The sequence below is a fragment of the Erpetoichthys calabaricus genome, chromosome 10 (genome assembly GCF_900747795.2).
Source record: "Erpetoichthys calabaricus chromosome 10, fErpCal1.3, whole genome shotgun sequence".
Classification (NCBI taxonomy): domain Eukaryota; kingdom Metazoa; phylum Chordata; class Cladistia; order Polypteriformes; family Polypteridae; genus Erpetoichthys; species Erpetoichthys calabaricus.
The window spans coordinates 76232071-76258985 of NC_041403.2; the positions used below are offsets into that span (position 1 = coordinate 76232071).

Below are 26915 nucleotides of genomic sequence, written 5' to 3' on the forward strand. Positions count from 1 at the left end.
AAGATGAAGGAAGCAGGCCTTTAAAACCATGGTAAAAAGTAAAGGTTGTGCTGTCCTTTGTATGACCCTTTGGTTATGAGCTAATTGATACGAGTGTACTTTTTCTTATTATCTCGCCAACTTTACGGCTCGAGAACTCCACCACTGTTGATATACCTTATTCTACCCAAGATAAAGCATTACAGCCAGTCAAGGCTAATAAATGACATACGCAATATACGTACTTTGCGTAAACCGCCAATGGAAGCACCAGGACAGAATGATATTCTAAGGAATTAGTACGCAACTGGAGTACGCATGCGCCAATTTGGCAGTCTGCATTGGTGGCGGACGGCGTGGCGCGAGTCGTATTCTGTATACTTTGGCAGGAGTCCTCCGTGCGTGACAAACGTAACTTTGTTTTCTAAGTGTATGTTAATTAAGAGTCAGTCCTTTGAAAATAGATCTTTACGAAGAATTATTTATTTAAAAGATAATCTTGTGCATTTACTGAGGAAAGTAAAAGTTTGTGGGAGATCCTTGCACTAAAGGCGGATAAAGTATTCTTTTTGCATGTTTACGTTGAATTAAAGTCAGAGGAGCACCGTGCTGTGGACCCTTCCTGTGCATTTTGGCACATGCACAAGCCGGAGTGGACCAAAGCATGACTACTCGTTCTCTGTGCGAGAGGTGAAAAGAGCTTTTCTTTGTAATGGTATTGTGCACCCTATTCATTAACCAATCTTGATTGTACACTCATACCCACATAAGTGGAGGCTCGGTGAGTGCAGGGAATGCTTAATGCCGCTGTTGATCATCTGACCCAGGGCATTTTAATGTTTGCATTCCAGAGACCGTGTTGTTATAGACTGCAACGGCACAATACCTTGCTTCGATCAGGAGGTGTCCTCAGTTTTCTTGATGGCGAGCTAAAAAAGCGTTAAGTGAACACAACCGGTTTTCTGCGAAGTTTCCAAGGTACCTCCGATCAGATTTGGATATTCGTCACTGTGCTGTCATGTTAGTGCAAGCTTTTTGTTAAAATTTTCCCAGTAAGCGTTTTTACTTTAGTATATTAAAAGTATATACAGTACTGTGTTTAAATCCAAATCAATTCGACAGCTTTCAGCACATAATTCATTTGTATGTACAGTGTTTGTTTATTGCATAAATGTAAATTCCTCATTGACCGATAGCAATCAGCTAAGTACGGTACCCCATTTTATAGTAGCACCTTTAAAGAAGAATACTGACTAGCACCAGCACAATATGCATTTGGATTACAATCGGGTAAGTTTTTTCTTTTTATGTTTTTCATCGGGGATTTGGAGCATTATGGTTTAAGTCAAGCACCATACGTATTAGATGTGACTGCCTAATAACAGATCACTCCTGTCCACAAGCCCCCCGACCGCTGTGTTACAGTGCCCTCATCAAGTCAGCTGACGCTCAACAGCTTTGTTGTTTCCTTTAAAAAAGGAAAATCCCTTTCTGGTGTGGCTAAAAACAGCATTAATAATTAGGAACGAGTAATATGAATTAATATTACAGGTATGACATCAATTAAAAACATATTCTTTTTTAAAAGAGTAATTTTATTGCGGATATCTGGGCTACTAATAACTAGGTACCCACAGTGATCAAAGACAATTCACCAACCTAAATATAGCTACTTGTAATATATATGATCATAAGGACTTACTTAAATTTCTTTTTTAATTATGTAGCTGTTAAAGAAAGTACCTTTATTGTACAGTCTGATTTGGTGAAGGATTATATTTTCTTAAAAATGAGGGCAGTTATATGGAGAATACATTTCTGAACTGAAAGAGAAAGAGTGAACTATGCTTTACACTAGGCGAGGAGGAGGTGGAGGGAGAAAGAGAGAGAGAGAGGGAGGGAGGGAGGCAGGCAGGCGGGCGGGCCCCTTTAACAAACATAAAATACCAATGCAGTAAAGCACACGCATGCAAGCAGGCAGCAGCTCCTCGAACAAAATCAGGATGTGACATCACTAACAGGAAAAAAAGAGGCACTTTTTATGCAAAGAGTCAAACTTTCCCAAACTGTCACTGTACAGCATAGTGCGGGAGAGGGGTGAAAAAGACACCAAGTCCATTTTTATTCTAATTAAAGAGGAAGAAAAGGCAAAGTTTTTCAAATATTTTAATTTTAGTTTATATGTACTGGGACACTGGCCAGGTAAATAAACTGTGAATGTTGCTTTTTATCTTGAAATCTATATTACTGACTGTTTTATATAATTGTTTTTATATTCTGTATACTAATAACTTCAAATGTACTGTATTTGGAATCTGTTTTACCCATCTTCTTTTTGCTGTTATTGTGTTTTAAAGTTAAATAATGTACTCTTCAGTAGTTTATCATTTATATTTAATATGCAGATTATTTGTCTTTTTAAACCGTGATATACAGTACTGCCTAAATATAAGCAAACATTCCTCAGAATGGGACATTCTTCAAATTTGTAATACAGAGAGGAAAAAAAAAACACTTTGTGGTATGATTTCTTTAGAAATGTTGAATCACTATCCTGTGAATGAAATTTAATTCAGTTTCAGTTTACCAGTAATGCTGGTGTTAATAGAAGGAAAATGTATACTGATGTGTCCTGTGAATTTTGGCACTTAATCAGGCTGGAGTGGACCCCAGAGTGTAAAATTCACTCAAATCCAATTTCGAGTCGCAGTTACTTTGACTATCTCATCAGCTTTAAGCACAAGACATGTTACCAATCATGCATGGGATGGTGGTACACTCATACATCTACACTCACCTGTGTGTTGCCATTTTAAAGCCACTGATTACTTAATGTACTGTATAAGTTGTTGAGATGTGAGAGAAAAAAACGGAATGCTCAGAAAATTCCTATAAAGAAACTGGGAAAAAATATGCACACAGCAGAGGTAGCGAAAAGGGCCAGGCTTTGAACCTGGACTCCTCAAGCAAGGAGGCACTATGCCTGTAATTAAGTTAAAATTCAGGAGATGAAACTTGTTGTTTAACTAAGGAAGACTTATCATGTGGTAACATTAGGAGATGTAACTTTATGAACTTTTAGCCTACATTGAATGTTAAGGTTTAGAGTAGGTATGGACATTTTGGACTAATTTATGTACTGTATCTGGATATCTACACATATCTAATGAAGGTTTACTGACTACTTTTATAACTACATTAATAAAGAAATAAAGAGAACACTGCATTGAAATATTTTGGACTTGCTGATGGAAGCTGTTTCCTGGTTAACGGCAAGAGATGTTTCTCTAGTAGAAGTCTAAATGGGAATGATTTTATCTTGCTTATCTCGTGGAATAATGTGCAGATACGTTTTCTGTTTGAACCATTGTTTAACTGATTGTGTGATGTGTGGCGATGAATGATGAGCCTGTAAAATTTGGGTATAATGCTTAAATAAATTATTTTTCATAAATGGTACCTCTATGTCATTATTAGGGTTAGTTTTTTTTAGTGTTTAACCAAGACTACACTTACCAGCCACTGAAGCATTTAGACACATGACATTAGATTGTTATGGTTTGCTTTTTTATTAAACTATGATGTTTTATCACTGAATAGGGTATGTTTATACATTGGTCAATTAGCCTGTCAACATTTAAAAACATAAAAAAAGATGACTGACATAAAATACCATGGAATCGCAGAGATCTCAGATCAGGAAGATTGGATACATTTCTGGAATACTTGGTTGAACATTTGCTTGCCACCCTGTCTGATTACTTCTTCTCTCTGTATATTTTTCTTGTAGGTGGTCTGTCTAGATAATCTTCATCTGATAATGACCCTTTGTAGATATTATTTGTGGTTTGTTTATCATAAGTTTATTGAAACATGTTACTTAAAAGTTTACATATAATGACTGGAACATGATGAATAGTTTTTTTAACTAGTCTGAGCAAAATGTATACTTTTAAATATAGCACTCAATATGATAGGCACTTCCAAGAAATTTTACTAAATATTTGAGCATATTCATTGTGACATTTCTACTAATTTTAAGGGTTAGTGGAAACACAGCATGTCACAGAGGTATATTTTATACTCTAATGGTAATTGGATGTTAACACTATATGCTTTTGTGGTTTATTTGAATACGGTACATGCTGTAAGCTTTAGAGGAGATGCCTGTGTACAGTATAGGTCCCAGTTCTATTTTTAGCTGGGACCCTTTCTCTTTAGAGATTGCTTGTTTTTTTTCCCACAGTTAAAGTTGCTGTATTTTCATTTTAAATGGACATTCTAATTTTAGAATATATGAGTGTTTTTACTGTGTGTTTGCCTTACAGTCCACTGGCATCCTGTTCAGTGAACGTATGTGTTTTTAGACCAGAAGTGCTGAAAATAGTGTGCACAGTGAGGTTAACCTTGCTTTCTAAAAAGTATGTTTGGTTGCTGCTTGCATTACCTTATGCAGAAGGAAGAAAAATGCATTAAGTAAACCACAGTTAGCACAAAGTCCAATCTGTATAATGTAAATAGTGTGCTTTATAAAATACCAACAGTTATTTCTTTTAATGAAATGGTACACATTTTTGCCGTCCTTTACTATGATATTTTTTGTATTTGATTGTTCTTGCATTTGCCTTTCACTTAGTGAACTATTGTTAGAAGTATTCTATCATTATTGGTTAATATTATAGTTTCATCATTGATCATTCTTATCATTAATTATCAATAAAGATCAGTTTATTTGCATTTTTACTTTGCGTGTGAATATGGTATCAGCTTGGATGGCTGTGTGAAAATATGTAGTGTGTGCACCTGAAATACTGAATTCTGCAATAATATTTGAATGTATTACTTGTTAAATATATGTAAGTTCTTTTATGTGGTGGAATATTGGTATGTGAATTTTTAACATTGTAGTAGTTTAATGACCTGAGGGTGGCACAGTGGCGCAGTGGTAGCACGGCTGCCTTGCACTAAGGAGACCTGGGTTTGCTTCCCGGGTCCTTCCTACATGGAGTTTGCATGTTCTCCCCATGTCTGCGTGGGTTTCCTCCCACAGTCCAAAGACATGCAGTCTAGGTGCATTGGCATTCCTAAATTGTCCCTAGTGTGTGCTTGGTGTGTGGGTGGGTGCGTGTGTGTGCCCTGTGGTGGGCTGGTGCCCTGCCCGGGGTTTGTTCCTGCCTTGCACCCTGTGCTGGCTGGGATTGGCTCCAGCAGACCCCTGTGACCTTGTGTTAGGATATAGCAGGTTGGGAAATAACTGACTGATTTAATGACCTGATGTTAAAGAAACAGCGTTATCTTGCATATTTTAAAAGATAGCATCCTATTGATAGATTTAACTATAATGTTGTGAGACAGGGCATAGAAATAAAAAAAAAGCTAAAAAGGTCCAAAAATATAAATGCTGTATTTGACTAAAAATAATGTAATAAAGACTGATAAAGCCATTAAGCTGCATATAGAATATATACAGTAAGGACCTATGCATTTACCTGCTTTACTGTTAGCAGATTTAAATATTTTCCAAATTGGAAAGGCCTCCTCTGCTTCTGCACTGAGTTTCTATGACTTGGTCAGGGCTCTCAACCAAAATATTTTGTGGTGTAATGAGAAGCAAGGTTTGTGGAAGCAAGTACTGCTTTTCATTATTTTGTTTTGTCATAGTCTTATCAGCAGCGACTTAATATTTTCTGAAATTATCAAGGGGAAAGCTTTAACTCTTTATTTTATTAGCTTTTGCCATTATCTTATAAAATTACATGTATTCATGATCACCACATTTTATCTTCGGCTGTTGTTAAGATATCAAGCCTATGTCTGCTGTCCATCTAATGGATGATTCTATTTGCCATAAAAACTTTACTCCAAGGAGTGTCAAAAATGCTGTATTTATTGCAGGTCATAACAGGACAATACCTTTTTGTAAAAATTACTAAGTAGAAATTAAGTGGAGTGACTATTATCTAACACATTTTTATGTTACTATATTTTAAGATGTTGCTGTACTTTTAGGTATGTCACTGTAAAAATGAGTGATTGAAAAATAAAATCTGATGCTGGGCTAACAACTTTAAAGTGCATTTTACATGTGTATAGAAGTATATAATGCACATCTGAGGATTCATCACATAATCGTGGTAGACAGTTTTCTGAAAGAGCTAGTAGATTTTGTCTAGGACAGAAAACTATAAAGTATGTTTGCCGACTGAACACTAAAGGAATTTAAAAGTTTTTAGCCAAGGCAAATGTTGCCAAGGAAATGTCCTATAAGAAGTAATCACAATTATAGAAGAAATAAGTTGATAGCAACTGTTACTGAAGAATATTAATTTTTAAAGAGCACACAGAGATACAGCAATGGGTGGTGAGGATCAGGAATAAATAACAGTTACGTAGCTGAGTATGAGATGGTGAAGTCTTAAAAAACAAAACTGGATGAGGTATTGGGACAGCTTAGTTATTTGCTATGCAAACTAGCTTGATGGACTGGTTTGCACTCATTTGTAAAATTTTAGTACTGTATGTCCTAAATGACCCATACTTTTCTTTTTTACATTTTGTTTAGTCTTTTGTGCAGAGAAGCAGAGTCTCTGATATACAGTATGGTCATTATTCTTGACCATTGGCCTTAAATGAATAAAAAATGATTTTGTTATAGCTTTTGATCAATATTTGAAAATAGTTATTACTGTAAGGTTAGTTGTCTGTCTTCTGGGTCCACCAATTTTTGTCTGTTTTGAAGATAAGACACCACATACTTAAAATGCTCAACAAGTAATGTTTATTTGTTGTTTAAAAACATTTTATACTAGTGTTTAATTTGATTAGTAGTTCTAACAGATAGAAAATTTAATTTCTTTGTAATTTTTGAAATCTGAACCTAAATAGTTCCTGTGTGCACTGTCTTTTAATTCGCCGTACTTTTTAAATATTCTTTTCCTGGTGAGAATACTGGAGGCAACATGTAAAGGAGAAAAGGCCAGACTTCCTATTGTTAACAGTTTGTAACTCCTCCTGGAGGACTTCCCAAATACTTTAAGAGCAGCTGTGAAATGTCATCCCTCAAGCATATCCTGACTGATAATACTTGCTACATCATCTGCAGAAAGAGCCCATTAAGTGAAAGACCATTTCCCATTAAGAAGCTAGATTCAAGGCCCCATGTTGTGTATAGCACTCATCTATATCCATTTGGTGTTTTTCAACTTTTTGGGTGAGGTCTGGCTTCTTTTCTGCCTTTGAAGTAATATCCCACATCTCCAGAACCATTTTCCATTATAAGGTCTAGCTTTTCTGCCCTTGACTAGCTAATACCTCCAATGTCCTTTCAGGTGGCTAGTCCATACTATGGCTTCATGAGCCACCATTGGTCTGGGCCAGACCAGGTAGTATAGGTTATCAAGGCTCTTTGGTGCCCTCTGGCAAACACTGCTCCTAGCTCTGACTCCAAAAGTGTATCCCCAAATCTTATTTCTCAAAAAGATTCTCTTTCTATTTGAACATTTAAGGTAGTTGCTTTTTTATTCATATTTGTCAGTATCTTTCCCTTTAGCCAGTTTGGTAAGTGTAACTAACAGAAGTAAAAGGCTTCTGGCACTGTAGCCATTAAGATTCATTCAAGCATATGAGCCCTTCACCTTAGCAAGGTTGTGATCCCATTTGAGACACACTCATATAGAGTGAGAAAGCATCGAAAATTGAGTTCTGTGGTAATAAAACATATTTGCTAAGATGAGAGTTCTGTGAAATGATAGCTCATTTATCATATTAAATAATAAATAAATGGATGTAGATTTTGTAGGATCAGTTCCTCTTTTTCATCAATAGCCTACATAGGATGTATATGGTAATTGGAAAAGGCTCTCTTCTAAAAAAAATTATTTTACATTACATTTGTTAATGTAATACTACATCTCATAATTATTCAAAAATTAAAGAGGAAAAAACTCGACTCATTGGCAAAAGAGCAGTATGTCTCAATTCTAAGACCTTAAATAATATAATTGCTACTCTGTACTTGAACTAAAATTAATTTTATGTTCCATTAATTAATGTATTGTACAGCTATTTTGGTTTCCTGCCAAATGTAAAAGGTTGCTGCTATGCTGATTGGTGACTCTAAATTGACTTTTTGTGATCTTACTCCCAGAGTTGTTTCCTGCTTTGTGTCTATTGTCCCAGGATAGATTCTAACTGCCAGTGAACATGCACTGATTTTGTTTAAGAAACTGGATAGCTAGAAAGGTAGATTATTCTCATTAAAATTTTAATGTATAATGCTATTTATGTTTGGTATATATCTTTTGGACCTTAAGTAGAAGGTTTGACAGATACACACTATTAAAAGGAGATTTCAGAAAATCCTACACTGCACAGAAAACCCATTTTTTGGTAATTTGAATGCTGCTACCAAGGTAAGAATTCAAGTTTAGATTAACATAACAAAATCTATTTGGTGTCCTTTTTGGTATGTGTTTGCAAATGGGCATGATGTATGCAGTGTATGTTGTTGTTTCAACTATTCTGTCATGCTATAATTTAGAACCTGAGAGTTAATAAGATACAATGTGAATTTTTCCAAAGTGGTCTAGGTTCTCACACTGGTTTGAAGTCTGTCCTGTGCATCTGGTAGAATACTTTTTATACGTAAAGTAGGTTAGAAGTAAAGTTTTGTTTCCTCCAGTGATAAGTTTTTATGTTTTCTTTGTTCACACATCTGGAGGAAATGCTAAATTCAGCCACAGGACATGGGAGGGGTGGCTTTTCAGCTTTTGTAAGTTTTTAGAATACTAAGGTTAAAATAATGAAATAACATTACCCTCAAGAGCCTTAAAAAACATTTCCTCGCACTCTGTTTAGTAATTGATATTTAAGAATCATAGTGAATTTTTCATTGCATGGCATGGATTATACATTAAGAATGTTATGGAAAATATTGTTTTGAGAATCATTGACTTTTTAAGTTATATTCGTGTCTTCTTACAAAATCTGTTTCTGTAGTTTTTTTAATGCATTCTTTTTTGAGGGATGGCAAGGATAAATAAGAATTGTTAGTCAGTCATTTTCTAAACCACCTTGTCCTGAACAGGGATGTGGGGATCTGCTGGAGCCTATCCCAGCTAGCATAGTGCACAAGGCAGGAACAAACCCTGGATAGGGTGCCACTCCATCACAGGGAAAACACACACATACACACATAACCCCAAACCCCACACTAGGACCAATGTAGAATCGCTAATCCACTTGACCTGCATGTCTTTGCACTGTGGGAGGAAACTGGAGCACCTGGAGGAACCCCACGCAGACATGGGGAGAACATGCAAACTCCACGCAGGGAGGACCTGGGATGTGAGCCCTGGTCTCCTTATTGTGAGGCAGCAGCAATATCACTGCACCACTGTGCATGCAATAAGAGTTGTATTACACTTTTTGTACGTGTCATGATAAATTTGAAGCAAAATGTTTGTAAACCATTATAGAACAATTTCATTCTTTACTCATACTACAGACTGCTGTGCATTGATCATCAGGGATTTGAGATTTCAACTGAAATCGTACACATTCTATTTAAATTTTAATGAAAAATGACATCTCTGATTCAAGTGCTTGTGTATGTTTTTGTTGTAGGATGTGAAATGCTATGTTTTTTTTTCAAATTCTAAAAATTCAAACCTTTTATCTGTGTATATTTTTAACCATTTTGCCTTTGTACAGTTGTGAGGAGCCAGAGGCTGAGAAGGAGGTATCAGGTGTAAAGAAGCAGCCACACCTAAATATTAAGAGTTTTTCATTAAACTGTTGACTCATACTAAATTATATGATTTTCCTATCTTACCAGCCTTGGAGCAGAGCTTGACAGTAGCCTTTACTGTAATCAAAATATCTATTTTCTATTGAACATTTTTCAAGCTTCATTCAGCCTGTTTTTATGTGCCAACCTACTTACTGCTGTTGTTATTATTTCAATTGAACTGCTGTAGTTCTTGATTTTCCCAAAAAAACATCAGTAGGTTGCAACTAGTTCAGAAAGTTGCTGTCAGGGTTTATGATTTGAACCAAATATTACAAGCATATTTCCCACTGGTCTGCTTGCAGTCCTCATCAAAACACTGCTGGTATCTTACAAAGCTATAAACTCTGACACTGGAAAATATCTCTTTACAGTGTATGGTTAGACATAAATCAAACAATACTGGACAGTTTACTGTTCCAAAGACATTAAATGCAGGTCATGGCAAACAGTTTTAAGATTTGTTACCTTAAGTCTGATATTATCTTGTTTGTGCTGTTAATGAAACCCCATCTGTGATAACTGGTTAATTACCTGCAGTCTGTTGATTTTGTAATGGCAATTATTGCACTTAATAATTTGAAAATTTTCTCATGAAATTATTGCCACATCTGCTGTTTTATAAAAAATTCTCATACCAGCACCCGTTTACATTTATGCAGCAGTGAAATTCTGTTTTATCCTCATCAAGAAAGTCAATTTTTTTTTTAGTTTAAAATTTCAGAAAATATATAAATATATCACTGTTTGCCCCATATTACATGTTGCCCTAAGATCCTTAAATCCATAGGTTGGCAATTTTGTTTTCACCTTAAAGAGATTGCTGTCTCTTCAGGCATCATGTATGAGTGAACACTATACAAACATACTTTATAGGTACAGAACTGCTGTTTTGTTATTTCTTTATGAAACAATGTGAGGATAAGTGAGTTGCACAGAATCACAAAGTGACACAGTACTGGTGTCTGAGCTGGTAATCCTGTGCCTTTATATACAGTCTAAGCTGCATAAAATCAAGTTTATTTGTGTTTGAAATATTCAATTGTCTTTAAAGATAACATAAAATGCAGGCGTATAGTTCTGTACAGGTTATATTCTTCGAATTTTTAATGCATAATGAGTTGCTGGAATAATGTATTTGGTATTAAGAGAAATTATTATTTTAAGCAACACTAAAAATCCATTAGCAACGTTAACATTGTGGGAACCAGCCTGGAAACAGACAGGCAGACACCGATGGTTCAAATCCACACACACGTTTATTATACATTTTCCCCTATTTACAATACCCGCACACAACCCGGTGCCCCTGCACCATACACCCTCAGTTCGGCCTCTTTCAGTGCCTCTCTTCACCGCCTCCACTCCTCTCCTCCGAGCTCTGTCCTTTTCCACCCGACTCCATCTGATGAATGGAGGGAGGTGGCCCCTTTTAAGTCCACCAGGCTGTGCTCCAGGTGCCTCCTGATGAGCTTCCTGCGGCATTTCCTGGTGTGGCGGAAGTGCTGCATGAGCACCCGGAAGCACTCCAGGTGTCCCTGGTAATCCTTCCACCAGCACCTCCGGGTGTGGAGGAAGTGCTGACGTCCAGGGATTCTCGTGTGTTCGGGAGTCCCCTGGTGGTGACCACGGGTCCCTATAGGGTTGAGCTTAAATGCTGTGTTCCCGTGGCCCCCATACCAACCAGGGCAGCTGCCCTCTCGTGGTCCGGAGGAGGCGTAGTCCCTCTCCCGGTCCTTCCAGGCATCCTGGCTGGGTACTGCCTTCAGCCGCTCACCATAACATATATACACAAAGTTCTAATTATACTGCATGGCTCCTGCAGTTTATGTGCTCACACAGTGATTTTTTTTTTAGTTTGAAAAAGTCCTATAACTCTGAATGTTATTTATGTTTTATTTTCCTTTTTTTCCCCCCTTAACAGACTGAGCAACCTGAGTTCCTTGATGTGAAGAGTTACATTTACTTCATCCATACTTACATTTTTACAGCAAAAAGTCAGAACAGTTTCTCTGGTGGAAAAGTACAAAGAAGTATACTGCTAACTAAAGTGTGATATAAAACAGCTTAAGAACTTTTATAAAATCTCTCCATTCGTTAAGATCCATATTTAAAGCAATGGCTCTCTGTTTGGGACAAGTTTTTAGCAAGGACAAAACGTTTCGGCCTCGCAAACGATTTGAACCTGGTACACAGCGTTTTGAACTATACAAAAAAGCTCAGGCATCTTTGAAATCGGGCATAGACCTACGCAAGGTAGTCCAACTACCTGAAGGAGAAAACATTAATGACTGGATTGCTGTACATGTGGTGGACTTTTTTAATCGTATCAATCTCATCTATGGTACAGTAAGTGAATTTTGTACTGAACGATCTTGTCCTGTCATGTCTGGTGGACTGCGCTATGAATACCGGTGGCAAGATGGAAATGTATACAAGAAACCCACCAAACTACCTGCCCTTAAATACATGACTTTGCTCATGGACTGGATTGAAACGCTCATTAATAATGAGGAAATCTTCCCTACAAGAGTAGGTAGGTAAGCACAGGTGTTTTTGTTTTATTTGTTTGCCTCCATAAAATAGAAACAGAACACTGCAACTATATAGGGGATTTATCCATTTACTTACCCCCTTTATCCAGTTTTGCATGGACAAGAATCTGCGTCTAACCGGGCCACATAGGGGCATGATACAGGAGCAGTCTACTTTAGATCAAGTCCATCTTCCAGTTTTGAATAGCTTTGACTTCATTTCTTTTCCTAATAATTTCTTTAAAAATCCTTGATCAGACTTTCAGGTATACTGGAAATTGTGTGATTTATATCATAAAGGACATATGGCAAAAAAAATTCTTTCATTTCTGAATAAGAATTAAATATCATATCTTTTCCTGTTACTACAAATTGATTAGTCTGGACAAAAAAAAAAAGCCCTGTAACTGGGTCAAAACAATTGGGTGCCATTAAAGACACTTGCATTTCTCCACTTTTCTATTGCAGTAGTTAGTTTGATTGAATACTTTATATAATATGTACTATCTATCCATGTGCTGAATCCTCTTAATCCAAATTTTTTAAAGTAATAAAGGCCAGCAGCTAGTCTGGTGGTACAGGAGAGAAGGCAGAAACATTGTCTTCTAATAAGAGTGACAGTCTATTGTACTGCACACTCACTTACACACCACTGAACGGTTACCATGTATGCTGTTTGGGATAATGGAGGAAACGGCGGAGTACTTGGAAAAACAATAATAATTAGTAACTGGCCATGACTGACTCCAAATTAGTTAATCCCCCTATTATGTTAAAAAAACATTAAGGTATAGGACTTTGTAACCTATATTTTCTAAGATATATAGCAGAAAAGGATAGATTGTCTTGGGCTTAAACATAGCTTCATTGTAACATTTTAAAGGGATGCTATGTGTGTGAGGAAATTACTCATTAATGGAAACACAATGAGGGTGCTTGAACTTGCCTTACTGGCAACAGCATAAATAAGGATAGACAAAAAAATATTTTGTAAGGCCTTTATTTTCCTCAATGTTAGGAACTAGTGAAGAAAAAGGTATATGACACATTAAAGATGACTTTTAACGTTTGGACAGCATTTTGAGGATTTTGATTATTCTGAATGTTGTCAGCCAATCTTATTCAATAACCTTGTTGCTTTTCTAGGTGTTCCTTTCCCCAGAAACTTCCAGCAGGTCTGCAAGAAAATCCTGAGCCGCCTGTTCAGGGTCTTTGTCCATGTCTACATCCACCACTTTGACCGTATCTGCAGCATGGGGGCAGAGGCCCATGTCAACACCTGTTATAAACATTACTACTATTTCATCACTGAGTTCAGCCTCATTGATCAGTCAGAACTGGAGCCTTTGGTGAGCTTCTTTTGCTGAAATAGTTTTGTCCAGCTATATAAACTACAAGGAAAAATGATAACTTTTAAGATCTGTATAGCTTACTGACTTGGTGGCTAATGTCACTGTGATCATACTAAAAGCACAAAAATTCAGTACACAAAAAATAATTAACGTAGATTTCTACTCACTTTATCACAGTCACAAAAATTTTATGGTGTTTTTGGAATTCAGGGTCAGCAATAATTTACAATATGAAATTTTTTTTTGCTGTAAAGGTGTTCAGACAATTGTTATTAAGTATTATTATTATTGGTATATACATTGCCGTCAAAAACAATTCACGCTCCTTTATTTTTTACACATTTTGTTGTGTTGAGCCTTATGCTAAAATCATTTAAATTAATTGTTTACCTCATCAAATAACACTCAATATCCCTGAAAGACAGGGAAGTTTTGGAATTTTTGCAAATTTATTAATAATAGTAACTATAAATAATGAAATATTATAGTATGACTTGGAATTTTATAATGTAGGATAGTGTAATTGGGTGAAAAAGGAACACATGCATATTTTAAATTAAATTCAATAAAAATATGCCCACTAAAAGAGCATACAAATGTTAAATTCTTTGTAGAACATTATAGTTTATTGTAGGGCACACCCTCACCTATATATATATATATAAATATAAATTTAATATATTCAGTCAACATAATAACTTTCCTTTAAAGAAAATCAAAATACTAAAGGAAAGCGGGTATTATATTTGGAGGTGCATAGGATTTCTGACTGCAGGACAGGTAAAAAGATTGTGGTTGCATTATTTAAACGCAGGTGTAAAATATTACAATGGGAGGGTCGAGAACACAGACAAGTTAATACTGTTTACCTATTATATTAGTACAAGAACAAAAAAGACAAACTAAGGACATACTGAAGCAAAGATACAGCAAAATGCACTCTCTGAGACTTGCAAAAAACCTCCAAAGCTTGAAACAAATTGTTTACTCATTGATGAAGTACAGCAAGTGCTGAGTGGGTATAAAATAATATCTAACAGATACCCAATGGCTAATGGCAAGGACTTATTTAAGGTTGTGTTCAGAGGTGAGGCATGACATGGAGTTAACTGTAGACTACATATAAAAGGAGTTTGCTTCTTTCTGGGTGCTTGTCCCTTTAAAAGAAAGTGGATGCTGATTTGAGCAATATTTGTGCCAACTTAAAGCAATTTGAAGAATGATTTTGATTAAGTCCTGACATCTTCTACCTAAAATTAATTGAAGTATGAAAAACCAACCATTCAGGGAATTGGGACTTCGAAGATTACAAACAGTGGTGAACTGGCAGAGGGAAGAGTGAACTAGGATGAAACAAGATAAAATTTTGTGGTTAGGGGGAGAATGTTTGGTGTGAGTGTGAGATAAGCGATTACTCCCAAAATGAGGTGTATACTTTGTATGCGATTATTATTTTATATTGTGCACCTCGTGCTGCTTCTCTTCATTTTGTACACAGAATGTCATAATACACCAAGGGCAGTACTGTTAAGTCAGAAAGATTATCATGAAGAAATTGTTCTGGAAACAGTATTTACAGAGTGAATCATAGGACATTGTTATCTTAGGGTTGCTGGTATTGTTGCTGCCTTATAGCACTGAACCTTTATTTTATATTTTTTATGTCAAGGAAACACTTCACTGTTTAATTTTCCTCATTTAGAATAAGAGGAATTTGGTATGAATAACCATTGCTGTTCTTGAACATACGTGCTATGGCAAGAATTTACTGAGAAATTGCCAAATTGGGAATACGTGTTAAAAAGTTAGATGTACTGCTTTGACATATGTGTGAACAATATGTGTGAACAAACAAACCTAAAAACACAAGCATCACAGCAAACTTCTGTAACATGCACTGATGTTATTGCAAGAGCAGAAAGCCAAACAGACTCCATGAAAGTTTTTTCCAAAAAAGTTAGGACAATATGTAAAATGCAAATAAAAACAAAGCAGTGATTTTTAAATGCATTTTTACCGCTATTTATTTGAAAACAGTACCAAAGCATGATATATGTTTTACGTCATAAAACTTAAATAAATTTGTAACTATAAGCTAACTCTAATTTTGATGCCTGCATCACATTCTACAAAAGTTGGGACAGGCACCTATTTACTTGTAGAATGTGCGGAAGAAAACTCTTTGGAACTTTTCACAGGTAAATAGTATAGGTGGTTGGGTAACTGGTGACCATATCTTGATTTGGTATAAGTGGAGCATCCCTGAAAGGCACCGTTAGTTACAAGCAAGGAAGGTTTAAGGCTCACCACTTTGTGCTGAAATGTATAAATTGAACAGTTTAGAAACAACATTTCTCTACTTGTGATTACAAAAAGTTTAGACATTTCACCATCTATAGTCCATAATATCATTAAAAGATTCAGAAAATCTGGGGAAATTGATGTGCATAAAAGGCAAGGTCACAAATCAGTATTAAATGCCTATGACCGTCAAGCTGTCACATGGCACTATTTCTGTAATGAATGTAAACACATGGCCTTTGGAATATTTCGAAAAATCAAACAACCCCAAAGCTCTGAACCACTCTCATTACATGGCATTCTGTCCTGCTGTTACCTGTATAGTGGTGTGCAAACTACACAATCCGTGATATTCACAAAGATATTTACAAGTTCTTTTCTTAAACAAATTGCATCTGATTCTGAAACTCCATTGCCTGACAAAAACACATTTGAGATGAGACTGTTGCTTTTCACGTGACTTTGTCAAAACAAAGCCATAAAAGCAGCTTCCTGTTGTGCTCTCTTTGGCTATCGCTCCTCACTGGTCTTACAGTTTGTCTCGGGTCTGCTCTCATCTATGATTTCAAACATATTTGAAAAAGTCAGGGTGTCCATGATGGCTCAAATTTTATCTCAAACAAGACACCGAACTGTTTGTACATGGATGTGTGTAGCGATATGGTTACAATTGTGTGGTGTGATTAATGATAATATATTATCAGATTATTTTTCCTTTGGAGTTTCTTTCTTATCCCTTACTTATCCACTGAAGAGATCTATACATTTCCAATTTATCCAAAATTTTTGTATATATTTATTTTGCACTGTATGAACTATATCTTAAAATCTGCCTTGATGTGACATTGTATCTAGAAGTTCATTCCAGTGTATTCCTTTAGGACTATTTGTATTTGGCGCAATGACATGCTGAAGTGCTATCAACATGGTACATTACTGCATTATCTTAAGAAGGGCGATCAGCAAAATACCACTAAATTCTAAGTGAGGTTGACAGAAACTTCATAGGATTTATAGGTAAAAGAGTTTCCCAGAGATATATTCTTTATATCGCTCTTAAAATAACATGCATCCAAATTACTGCCTTTTAAAATAAAATTTTTCCTGACACCAATGTACAAAATGATAAAATTAAATTAGACTATTTTTCACATTTAGATTTGTTACTGCACAATCGTGTTTATTTAAATGCTAGTAGAGTGGGAATGTCAGTAATCTTTTCTGGTTATGATAGATTTATTATATGTGGTCATAGTCAGGTGCCCATGTTCTTTACTGAAGAACACCTGCATATGCATTAATATGATATGAAATATTATGGCACAAAACAGACATTGTGCAGAAAAGACAATTCTAGAATGCTGGCCTCAGAGGTAGAATTTCAAAGAAAAAGCCATATCTGATACTGGGCAAATAATGTCAATGTCAATTTGTTTATATAGCACATTTAAAACAACATAGGAATGCTGTGGCCAAAGTGCTTTACAATAATAGAATAAAAGAAAAACAAACAAATAACATAAATAGAAATAAAAATATATGAACATAAATAAAAATAAAATAAATAATAAATAGAAGTGATGTTATATAATCACAATGAGGAAACCATCAGTATTACTGAAGGTCATGGAATGCAAGTGAATAGAAATGAGTCTTTAATCTTGTTTTGAACAGTTCAATTGTAGATGACTCCTTTATATGATGAGGTAAAGAGTTAAATAAAATGAAAATGGTGAAAAGAACACAGACATTCAGTGGAAGATGACTCAAAAAGCGCATTATGGTCAGCATCCTTGAGTCGTCTTTTCTCTGTTGCAGATGACACTGGTATTTGGTGAGTATTTAGTGAAGAAGACAGCTGAGGACTTGTAAGGTGATTTTTGTTTCTCAAACTACAGACTGTCATGTACTTATACTCTTATTACAAAGGTTTCTGTAATGACCGATTAGCATTTATACATTACTAAGTAAAGATAAGCTATGGCAATTTACCATAAGAACACTGAAGGAGTGGTTGCTGAAAATGGGGCTTTGCAGTCTTAGGTAAATAATAAATTAAAAATCAGTCATTTCAAGTAGTGTTTTTGTGTGCATGGAAGCGAAGGTCTGCGAAACAGTTTGCATATTTGTAGCTGGAAATCCACAAAGGGAGAAAATGAATCACGTATCTTTAAATAGTTCCTTATTCCTAAGCTTTCAACTCCTATCAGGAGTCATCATCTGAGGAAAATGACTAGGTATACAGGAATCCAAAGCAATATATAGCAAATAAAGAGGGTAGGTACAGTGGTGTGAAAAACTATTTGCCCCCTTCCTGATTTCTTATTCTTTTGCATGTTTGTCACACAAAATGTTTCTGATCATCAAACACATTTAACCATTAGTCAAATATAACACAAGTAAACACAAAATGCAGTTTGTAAATGGTGGTTTTTATTATTTAGGGAGAAAAAAAAATCCAAACCTACATGGCCCTGTGTGAAAAAGTAATTGCCCCCTGAACCTAATAACTGGTTGGGCCACCCTTAGCAGCAATAACTGCAATCAAGCGTTTGCGATAACTTGCAATGAGTCTTTTACAGCGCTCTGGAGGAATTTTGGCCCACTCATCTTTGCAAAATTGTTGTAATTCAGCTTTATTTGAGGGTTTTCTAGCATGAACCGCCTTTTTAAGGTCATGCCATAGCATCTCAATTGGATTCAGGTCAGGACTTTGACTAGGCCACTCCAAAGTCTTCATTTTGTTTTTCTTCAGCCATTCAGAGGTGGATTTGCTGGTGTGTTTTGGGTCATTGTCCTGTTGCAGCACCCAAGATCGCTTCAGCTTGAGTTGACGAACAGATGGCCGGACATTCTCCTTCAGGATTTTTTGGTAGACAGTAGAATTCATGGTTCCATCTATCACAGCAAGCCTTCCAGGTCCTGAAGCAGCAAAACAACCCCAGACCATCACACTACCACCACCATATTTTACTGTTGGTATGATGTTCTTTTTCTGAAATGCTGTGTTCCTTTTACGCCAGATGTAACGGGACATTTGCCTTCCAAAAAGTTCAACTTTTGTCTCATCAGTCCACAAGGTATTTTCCCAAAAGTCTTGGCAATCATTGAGATGTTTCTTAGCAAAACTGAGACGAGCCCTAATGTTCTTTTTGCTTAACAGTGGTTTGCGTCTTGGACATCTGCCATGCAGGGCGTTTTTGCCCAGTCTCTTTCTTATGGTGGAGTCGTGAACACTGACCTTAATTGAGGCAAGTGAGGCCTGCAGTTCTTTAGACGTTGTCCTGGGGTCTTTTGTGACCTCTCGGATGAGTCGTCTCTGCACTCTTGGGGTAATTTTGGTCGGCCGGCCACTCCTGGGAAGGTTCACCACTGTTCCATGTTTTTGCCATTTGTGGATAATGGCTCTCACTGTGGTTCGCTGGAGTCCCAAAGCTTTAGAAATGGCTTTATAACCTTTACCAGACTGATAGATCTCAATTACTTCTGTTCTCATTTGTTCCTGAATTTCTTTGGATCTTGGCATGATGTCTAGCTTTTGAGGTGCTTTTGGTCTACTTCTCTGTGTCAGGCAGCTCCTATTTAAGTGATTTCTTGATTGAAACAGGTGTGGCAGTAATCAGGCCTGGGGGTGGCTACGGAAATTGAACTCAGGTGTGATACACCACAGTTAGGTTATTTTTTAACAAGGGGGCAATTACTTTTTCACACAGGGCCATGTAGGTTTGGATTTTTTTTCTCCCTAAATAATAAAAACCTTCATTTACAAACTGCATTTTGTGTTTACTTGTGTTATATTTGACTAATGGTTAAATGTGTTTGATGATCAGAAACATTTTGTGTGACAAACATGCAAAAGAATAAGAAATCAGGAAGGGGGCAAATAGTTTTTCACACCACTGTATGTGGATTAGGGGGGATTAATGAGATGGGGTTTGGAGGGTGTTGGTAATAAAGTCTTATTTATTATGTGCATGTTCATCTTTTCAAGCCTGTATATGTTGGGTTCATGTCAAAATGTTAATGGTGTTTTCATTGGATAGCCACAATTCAGCCAGTTCTCAGGCACTTTTATTATTAGCCTTGAATTTTACTTGCACTGAGTCCCATTTAAATGTTTCTCTGGTTGAACTTGTATGTATGAAAATTGGAGACCGTGGGTCCTTTCTTTTGACTGCATTGCGATGTTCCTGTATACATGCAGCGAGTGCTTTTGATGTTTGTCCCAAGTATACAGCAGGACATGAATCACATGGTATGCTGTAAATCGCGTTTTGTGTCTCTGCTGCCGATTTCCAGCTTTTAGCATTAAAATGGATTGTGCACAGAGTATTTGTAGGCTTGTGTGCTATTTTGATGTCTGATCTGGAAAGAATATGTACTGTGCTTTCTGATACCCTGTGATGATAAGGAAATGTGTGTCAGGTGGGATAGAGGGTCACTTAGAGTCAATTGTTTGCTCGGGTCTCTGGTGTCTCCTGTGTAAGGATTGTTTGATGAATATCTTTGGGTAGCTGTTTGATGTGATGTGCTGGAAAAGAGAGCATCTTTCAATCTTTTTAGTCTCCTTGGTATTACAATGGGTGTAAACTATTCTGAATAGTGTGTTAACGCAGCTCCGTTTATGCGATGATGGATGTTTGCTAGTAAAGTGTAATATTGTTTTTACATAAAAATTTCTCATCATAAACACCTGTAATCAGTAAGTCGTCATTACCTTTTTCAATGGAGATTTCCAGGAAATGGATGTATCAGTTTATTTCTTTTTCCATATTTTTGCATTGATGTGAGTGTGAAAATCATTCAGCTGGTACTTTTTAATATGACGAATGTGTCATCAACATAGCGTATCCAGAGTTTAAGTGTGAACTGAGTTAGAGCCACATTTTCGAATTGCTGCATTACCAGTTCAGCTAAGTGTCCTGATAATGAAGATTCTATTGGCATGCCTCCTTTCTGTCTGTAGCATTTTGAATTAAAATGAAAGTGAGTTTTCTGGCAAAGTGATATTAGATGCACTATGTCTTTCGTGCCAGCTTTGTTCACGCCATTTTGGTGGAGTTGTTGTTTAGCTTTGTTTGTAGTGTTTCTCTGGCCAGATGAATTGGAATCATGGTGTACAGTGATACAATATCAAACGAGACCAATCTCATCCTCAGACATGGATACATTTTTTAGACGATGCAATGCCATCTTGGTGCTTTTAACAGAATATTCTGAATCATATGTTAAATTTTTGAGCATTTGAAAAAGTGTTTTTGTATTTCATAAGAATTTTTATAAGTTGGACAACCTGTTAGGCTGATCACAGGTCTGAATTTTAGAGATGTTTTTATGGATTTTAGGGAGGCCATAGAATGCAGGGCAGTTTGCATGATTGGATTTCATTTTGTAATAATCCTTTAAGTTTAGGCAGTAGTTAATACAGAGCTTATTCAGAATGGAGTTGACCCTGTTAAATGTGGTTTTAGTTGTGTTGCTGGATAGTTGTTCGTAAGTGGTGGTGTCAGAGAGCATTTCTTCTATTGCTGTGACATATTGTTCTTTGTCTAATTTAACTGTCGTGCCTCCTTTGTTGGCTGGTATAATAACAATGCTGTCGTTATTTTGTAGCAATCTTAAAGCCTTCTGTTCTTTTATAGAAATACATACTGTCAGATGTCTTACATAAAACTGGTTGGCCATGGCACATCTTATTTATTCTGCATTTTCTGCCTGTATCTTTTTGGTTTGTATGATGTGTTCCAGGGAGCCTAGGTAGTTCATGTCGGATGTGCCTTTGTGACTGAACTTCAAACCTCTGGCGAAAACATTTTGTTCTGTGGTGGAAAGCTTGTAGAGAAATTGTATACTCCAGGCACGTGAGAGTGTATAAAAATAAATAAAATATTAGAAACATTACTTGTCAAAGAGAGATAATACAATAAATTCTAAAATATTTCATATTTGATATTTCTTGCCCTACGTGTATCTTCAGTGTTCTTCTTATGCCTTTCCCCTGTGTCACTGTGTGCCTCAACCTGTTTTGCCCGGCACATCTTCTGTTGATTTAGAAGCACTTTGACCGCATCCTGTCTGCCTTTGTTAACCGTCAATGGTAGACGGGCCTTCATTACCTGATGTGAAAACATCAGTTGTATTCTTGCAAATTTTTTACTTTTTACAGTTGTCACAGTCAGGAATTGATCTTCACTCCCCTAACATATTATGTCATCATCCCTACCACTGTCTCCCCAAAGCAAAACTGTCATGTCGTTGTTCCCACCACTGAGTCACCAAAGCAAAACTGACCAATTACACCAAAGCCAAACACAATACAATTGCTTAGAAGGCACTAGGCACACACACACGCACACGCATGCTAACACAGAGTAGGGATTTATTATATAGTAGAACAGTAGGTATATACATATCATATATGCATATTTATGTGTGGTTATCTACCCATAGATGCATAAGCAGTAATATAATTAAATATATACACACAACTATGTACTTACTTCATCTATCTTTATATAAAGTAAATAAGTTAGCTGATAATTACTTTAACTAATCAAGCTATCATATGAGCCATGAAGTACAGAGAACATGAGATAATCTTACCAGTTGCTCAAAGGCAAATTGTTATAAATATGATCCTTACTGTGACAAGGAGGCAGCCAGATTGTCACCTTTTCATAAATATCCCATCTGTGAGTTTTAGCTAATTAACCACAATTGCATGGGCACATGCAATGTTAGATGCCTCACAACCTTTTGACGTGTAAAAGAAGCACTGTGATTTTATTTTTTTAACTGAAATATCTAGAGGCTATGAAAGGTTTTTGTAGTTTATCAAGTGCCATTTTTCACTATGTTTTTTTGCTGAGTGGCAATATCACTTGTGATTTTAAAACTCATGTGATGAATGCCCTCTTTTACAAGTTATCAATGGTTTACGCACACACTATGGGGCTTCGCCCCCTGCTTGCTTCACTCGCCAATCCCTTCATCCCCCCACCGCCGAGCGCTACGCACCGTTGTGAAGAGGGGGCTTAACGCACCCCAAGGAGATGCGGCCGCTCCTCCGAAACCCCCTCTTAAACGGTGATACAATGGGAAACAAATTCCTTTTTTTTTTTTTTAACCTCCTCTTTGCTTGATCAGCTGCTGCTGCCTTTCCCCGTGATCTACACTTCACTTGCCTACCCCTTAACCCCGCCAGCACTGTGCACTGTGGTGAAGAGGGTGGCTGAACACACCCCAAGAGACACAGTTGCTCCTCCGAAATCCCTCTTTAACGGTGACACAATGAGAATCAAATAACAGTTGTTTTTTTTTTTTTTTTTACCTCCTCTTTGCTTGATCAGCTGCTGGCTTGCTGCTGCTCCTGTGCAGCGTGCTCTGCATTTCATGCGGCGCTTCAAATGTTTTAAAGTCACTGCCTTGTCTCTCTTCTCCCCCAGACATCCTCAAACACTATTCGATCTCTTTTTACTGTCCATTATTTCACCGAGTAATATTTTCCGTTTGTTTGTGCTAATGCGATCTTTACCCTCATTTTCTTGAGACTTTCGAATTTTCCTACTTCCATTATCTCTAACCTGCTCTGCATGTGTATCGAGACTTGCTTCGAAAGGTTGTAAGTATGACGTGACTTGCCCGTGTCAAGGGACGTGAAAGTGTCTCTGTCTCGGTCTCTCTTCAAAAGATCACGTCTTGCTGCAAGTTTTTTATTTTATAATATACAGTGCATCCGGAAAGTATTCACAGCGCATCACTTTTTCCACATTTTGTCATGTTACGGCCTTATTCCAAAATGGATTAAATTCATTTTTTCCCTCAGAATTCTACACACAACACCCCATAATGACAACGTGAAAAAAAGTTTACTTGAGGTTTTTGCAAATTTATTAAAAATAAAAAAATTGAGAAAGCACATGTACATAAGTATTCACAGCCTTTGCCATGAAGCTCAAAATTGAGCTCAGGTGCATCCTGTTTCCCCTGATCATCCTTGAGATGTTTCTGCAGCTTAATTGGAGTCCATCTGTGGTAAATTCAGTTGATTGGACATGATCTGGAAAGGCACACACTTGTCTATATAAGGTCCCACAGTTGACAGTTCATGTCAGAGCACAAACCAAGCATGAAGTCAAAGGAATTATCTGTAGACCTCTGAGATAGGATTGTCTCGTGGCACAAATCTGGGGAAGGTCCCAAAAAAATTTCTGCTGCTTTGATGGTCCCAATGAGCACAGTGGCGTCCATCATCCGTAAGTGGAAGAAGTTCGAAACCACCAGGACTCTTCCTTGAGCTGGCCGGCCATCTAAACTGAGCGATCAAGGGAGAAGGGCCTTAGTCAGGGAGGTGACCAAGAACCCGATGGTCACTCTGTCAGAGCTCCAGAGGTCCTCTGTGGAGAGAGGAGAACCTTCCAGAAGGACAACCATCTCTCTGCAGCAATCCACCAATCAGGCCTGTATGGTAGAGTGGCCAGACGGAAGCCACTCCTTAGTAAAAGGTACATGGCAGCCCAACTGGAGTTTGCCAAAATGCACCTGAAGGACTCTCAGACCATGAGAAAGAAAATTCTCTGGTCTGATGAGACAAAGATTGAACTCTTTAGTGTGAATGCCAGGCGTCACGTTTGGAGGAAACCTGGCACCGCTCATCACCAGGCCAATACCATCCCTACAGTGAAGCATGGTGGTGGCAGCATCATGCTCTGGGGATGTTTTTCAGCAGCAGGGACTGGGAGACTAGTCAGGATAAAGGGAAAGATGACTGCAGCAATGTACAGAGATATCCTGGATGAAAACCTGCTCCAGAGCGCTCTTGACTTCTTAACTGGGGCGACGGTTCATCTTTCAGCAGGACAACGACCTTAAACACACAGCCAAGATATCAAAGGAGTGGCTTCAGGACAACTCTGTGAATGTCCTTGAGTGGCCCAGCCAGAGCCCAGACTTGAATCTGATTGAACATCTCTGGAGAGATCTTGAAATGGCTGTGCACCGATGCTTCCCATCCAACCTGATGGAGATTGAGAGGTGCTGCAAAGAGGAATGGGCGAAACTGGCCAAGGATAGGTGTGCCAAGCTTGTGGCATCATATTCAAAAAGACTTGAGGCTGTAATTGCTGCCAAAGGTGCATCAACAAAGTATTGAGCAAAGGCTGTGAATACTTATGTACATGTGATTTCACAGTTTTTTTATTTTTAATAAATTTGCAAAAACCTCAAGTAAACTTTTTTCACATTGTCATTATGGGGTGTTGTGTGTAGAATTCTGAGGAAAAACATGAATTTAATCCATTTTGGAATAAGGCTGTAACATAACAAAATGTGGAAAAAGTGATGCGCTGTGAATACTTTCCGGATGCACTGTGTATATATAATATATTGTGGGGAACAGCCCGGACACAGAAAGGTAGACATCATTTTGTACCCAACACACATTTATTTACAACTTCTATTTACAAAGTTCAGTGCTCCACAACCCACAGACTCCCCAAAGTCCAGGCCAAATCACTATGCCTCACTCTTCAGGCCACCTCCGTGTCTCCTCCTGAGACCTTGTCCAACTGCTCTCCTGACTCCAGCCTTATTGTGAAGGGAGGCGGCCCCTTTTATTAGCACCCGGATGTGCTCCTGGTGTGTTCTGGCAATCTCCCACGAACACGCCCCAGTGTGGCGGAAGTGCCGGCTGCGTACCCGGAAGCACTCCGGGTGTCCCCACTCGTCTTCCCCCCCAGCACTTCCTGGTGTGGCGGAAGTGCTGGGGTCCAGGGTTCTCCAGGCATGGGGGCGCCCCCTGGCGGTGACCACGCGCCCCTACAGGGTTGAGCTTCCCAGCTCTGTACCCGTGGCCCCCAAACGAACCAGGGGCGGTCGCCCCCTCGTGGTCTGGAGGAGGCATGAGCCATCCTCCTGTCTTCCTGGGCGTCCCGGCTGGGTGCCACCCCCAGCCGCATGCCACAGTGCCCCATCGCCAGAGAAGACCCGTCCGTCGAAGTGGCCCGTCCCGTGAGGGCAGGTCCCCAACGAAGTGGGTCCTACTGCATACCCAGGGTCCGGTCCTGTAACACACAGGTAAGCGCTCACCCTTCTGACTGGCACTCCGGGACTTGCCTCTTGTGCCCCTCTTGATGGGTCAACCGACGGGACCGCTTGCTCTTGTGCAATCTCTGCTGGCTTTGCGGTTCGGTTATATATATATATATATATATATATATATATATATATATATATATATATATATATATATATATATATATATATATATATATACATACATACATACTAGGGGGCTCTGCCCCCTGCTCACTTCGCTCAACCACCCCCTTCCCCTACTCACCTTGGGGCGCGCTAGGTGCTAGCCACTTTGCGTTTCTGCCGCTTGCGTTGTTAAGAGGGAGGCTGAACACACCTCAAGGAGACGCAGTCGCTCCTCTGAAACCCCCTCTTAAACGATGATGCAATGTTTTTTGTTTTTCTTCTCCTCTATGCTTGATCAGCTGGCTTGCTGCTGCTGCTGCTTGTACCGTGCTGTGTGATCTGTTTGTCACGCAGCGCTTTGAACATTTAAAAGCCTGTACAGCAGCTGTCCTCCCGCAGCTGTCCTCCTTGTTTCGTGGGATGTTAAAGTGTCTCAGAGAAAATCACTACTCAACCCAAGATTTTTTTCATATAATAGAGAGATATATATGTATATATTATCATTTTTCTGTATTTTCTACAGTTAAGAGATTTCCAAAGCAAATCATAAACTTTATAAAGTAGCATTTATTTTCGAGGAGCAAGTTAAAGTATGATATAAATTGAAGTGCTTTACAAAGTGTAGCTCAACAGAGCATTATTATTTCTAAATACTAAAGATTTGAGCATAAGAGAGAAGATTATTACAATTTGATATAAATTGGTAAAGCTCTCTCTTTTTTTTTTTGTTCTTGTTCATGTAATTTATAGTCCTGAATAGTA

The 26915-nt window shown here is 37.8% G+C and overlaps 1 protein-coding gene across 2 annotated transcripts in view; it reads left to right on the forward strand.

Moving 5' to 3' along the window:
* Positions 1–755: 755 nt before the first annotated feature.
* mob3c (MOB kinase activator 3C) overlaps positions 756–26915 on the forward strand; it is a 31206-nt gene continuing 5046 nt past the window's right edge. Inside the window, exons 1-3 of one of the 2 annotated variants that reach the window (XM_028811469.2) lie at positions 756–1269; positions 11691–12302; positions 13447–13649. In XM_028811469.2, coding sequence (XP_028667302.1) covers positions 11885–12302; positions 13447–13649 — 621 coding nt within the window. In that variant the 5' untranslated portion in view covers positions 756–1269; positions 11691–11884. Of the gene's footprint in view, positions 1270–1958; positions 2182–11690; positions 12303–13446; positions 13650–26915 lie in introns of those variants that run through there. The other variant, XM_028811470.2, reaches the window with a different exon arrangement.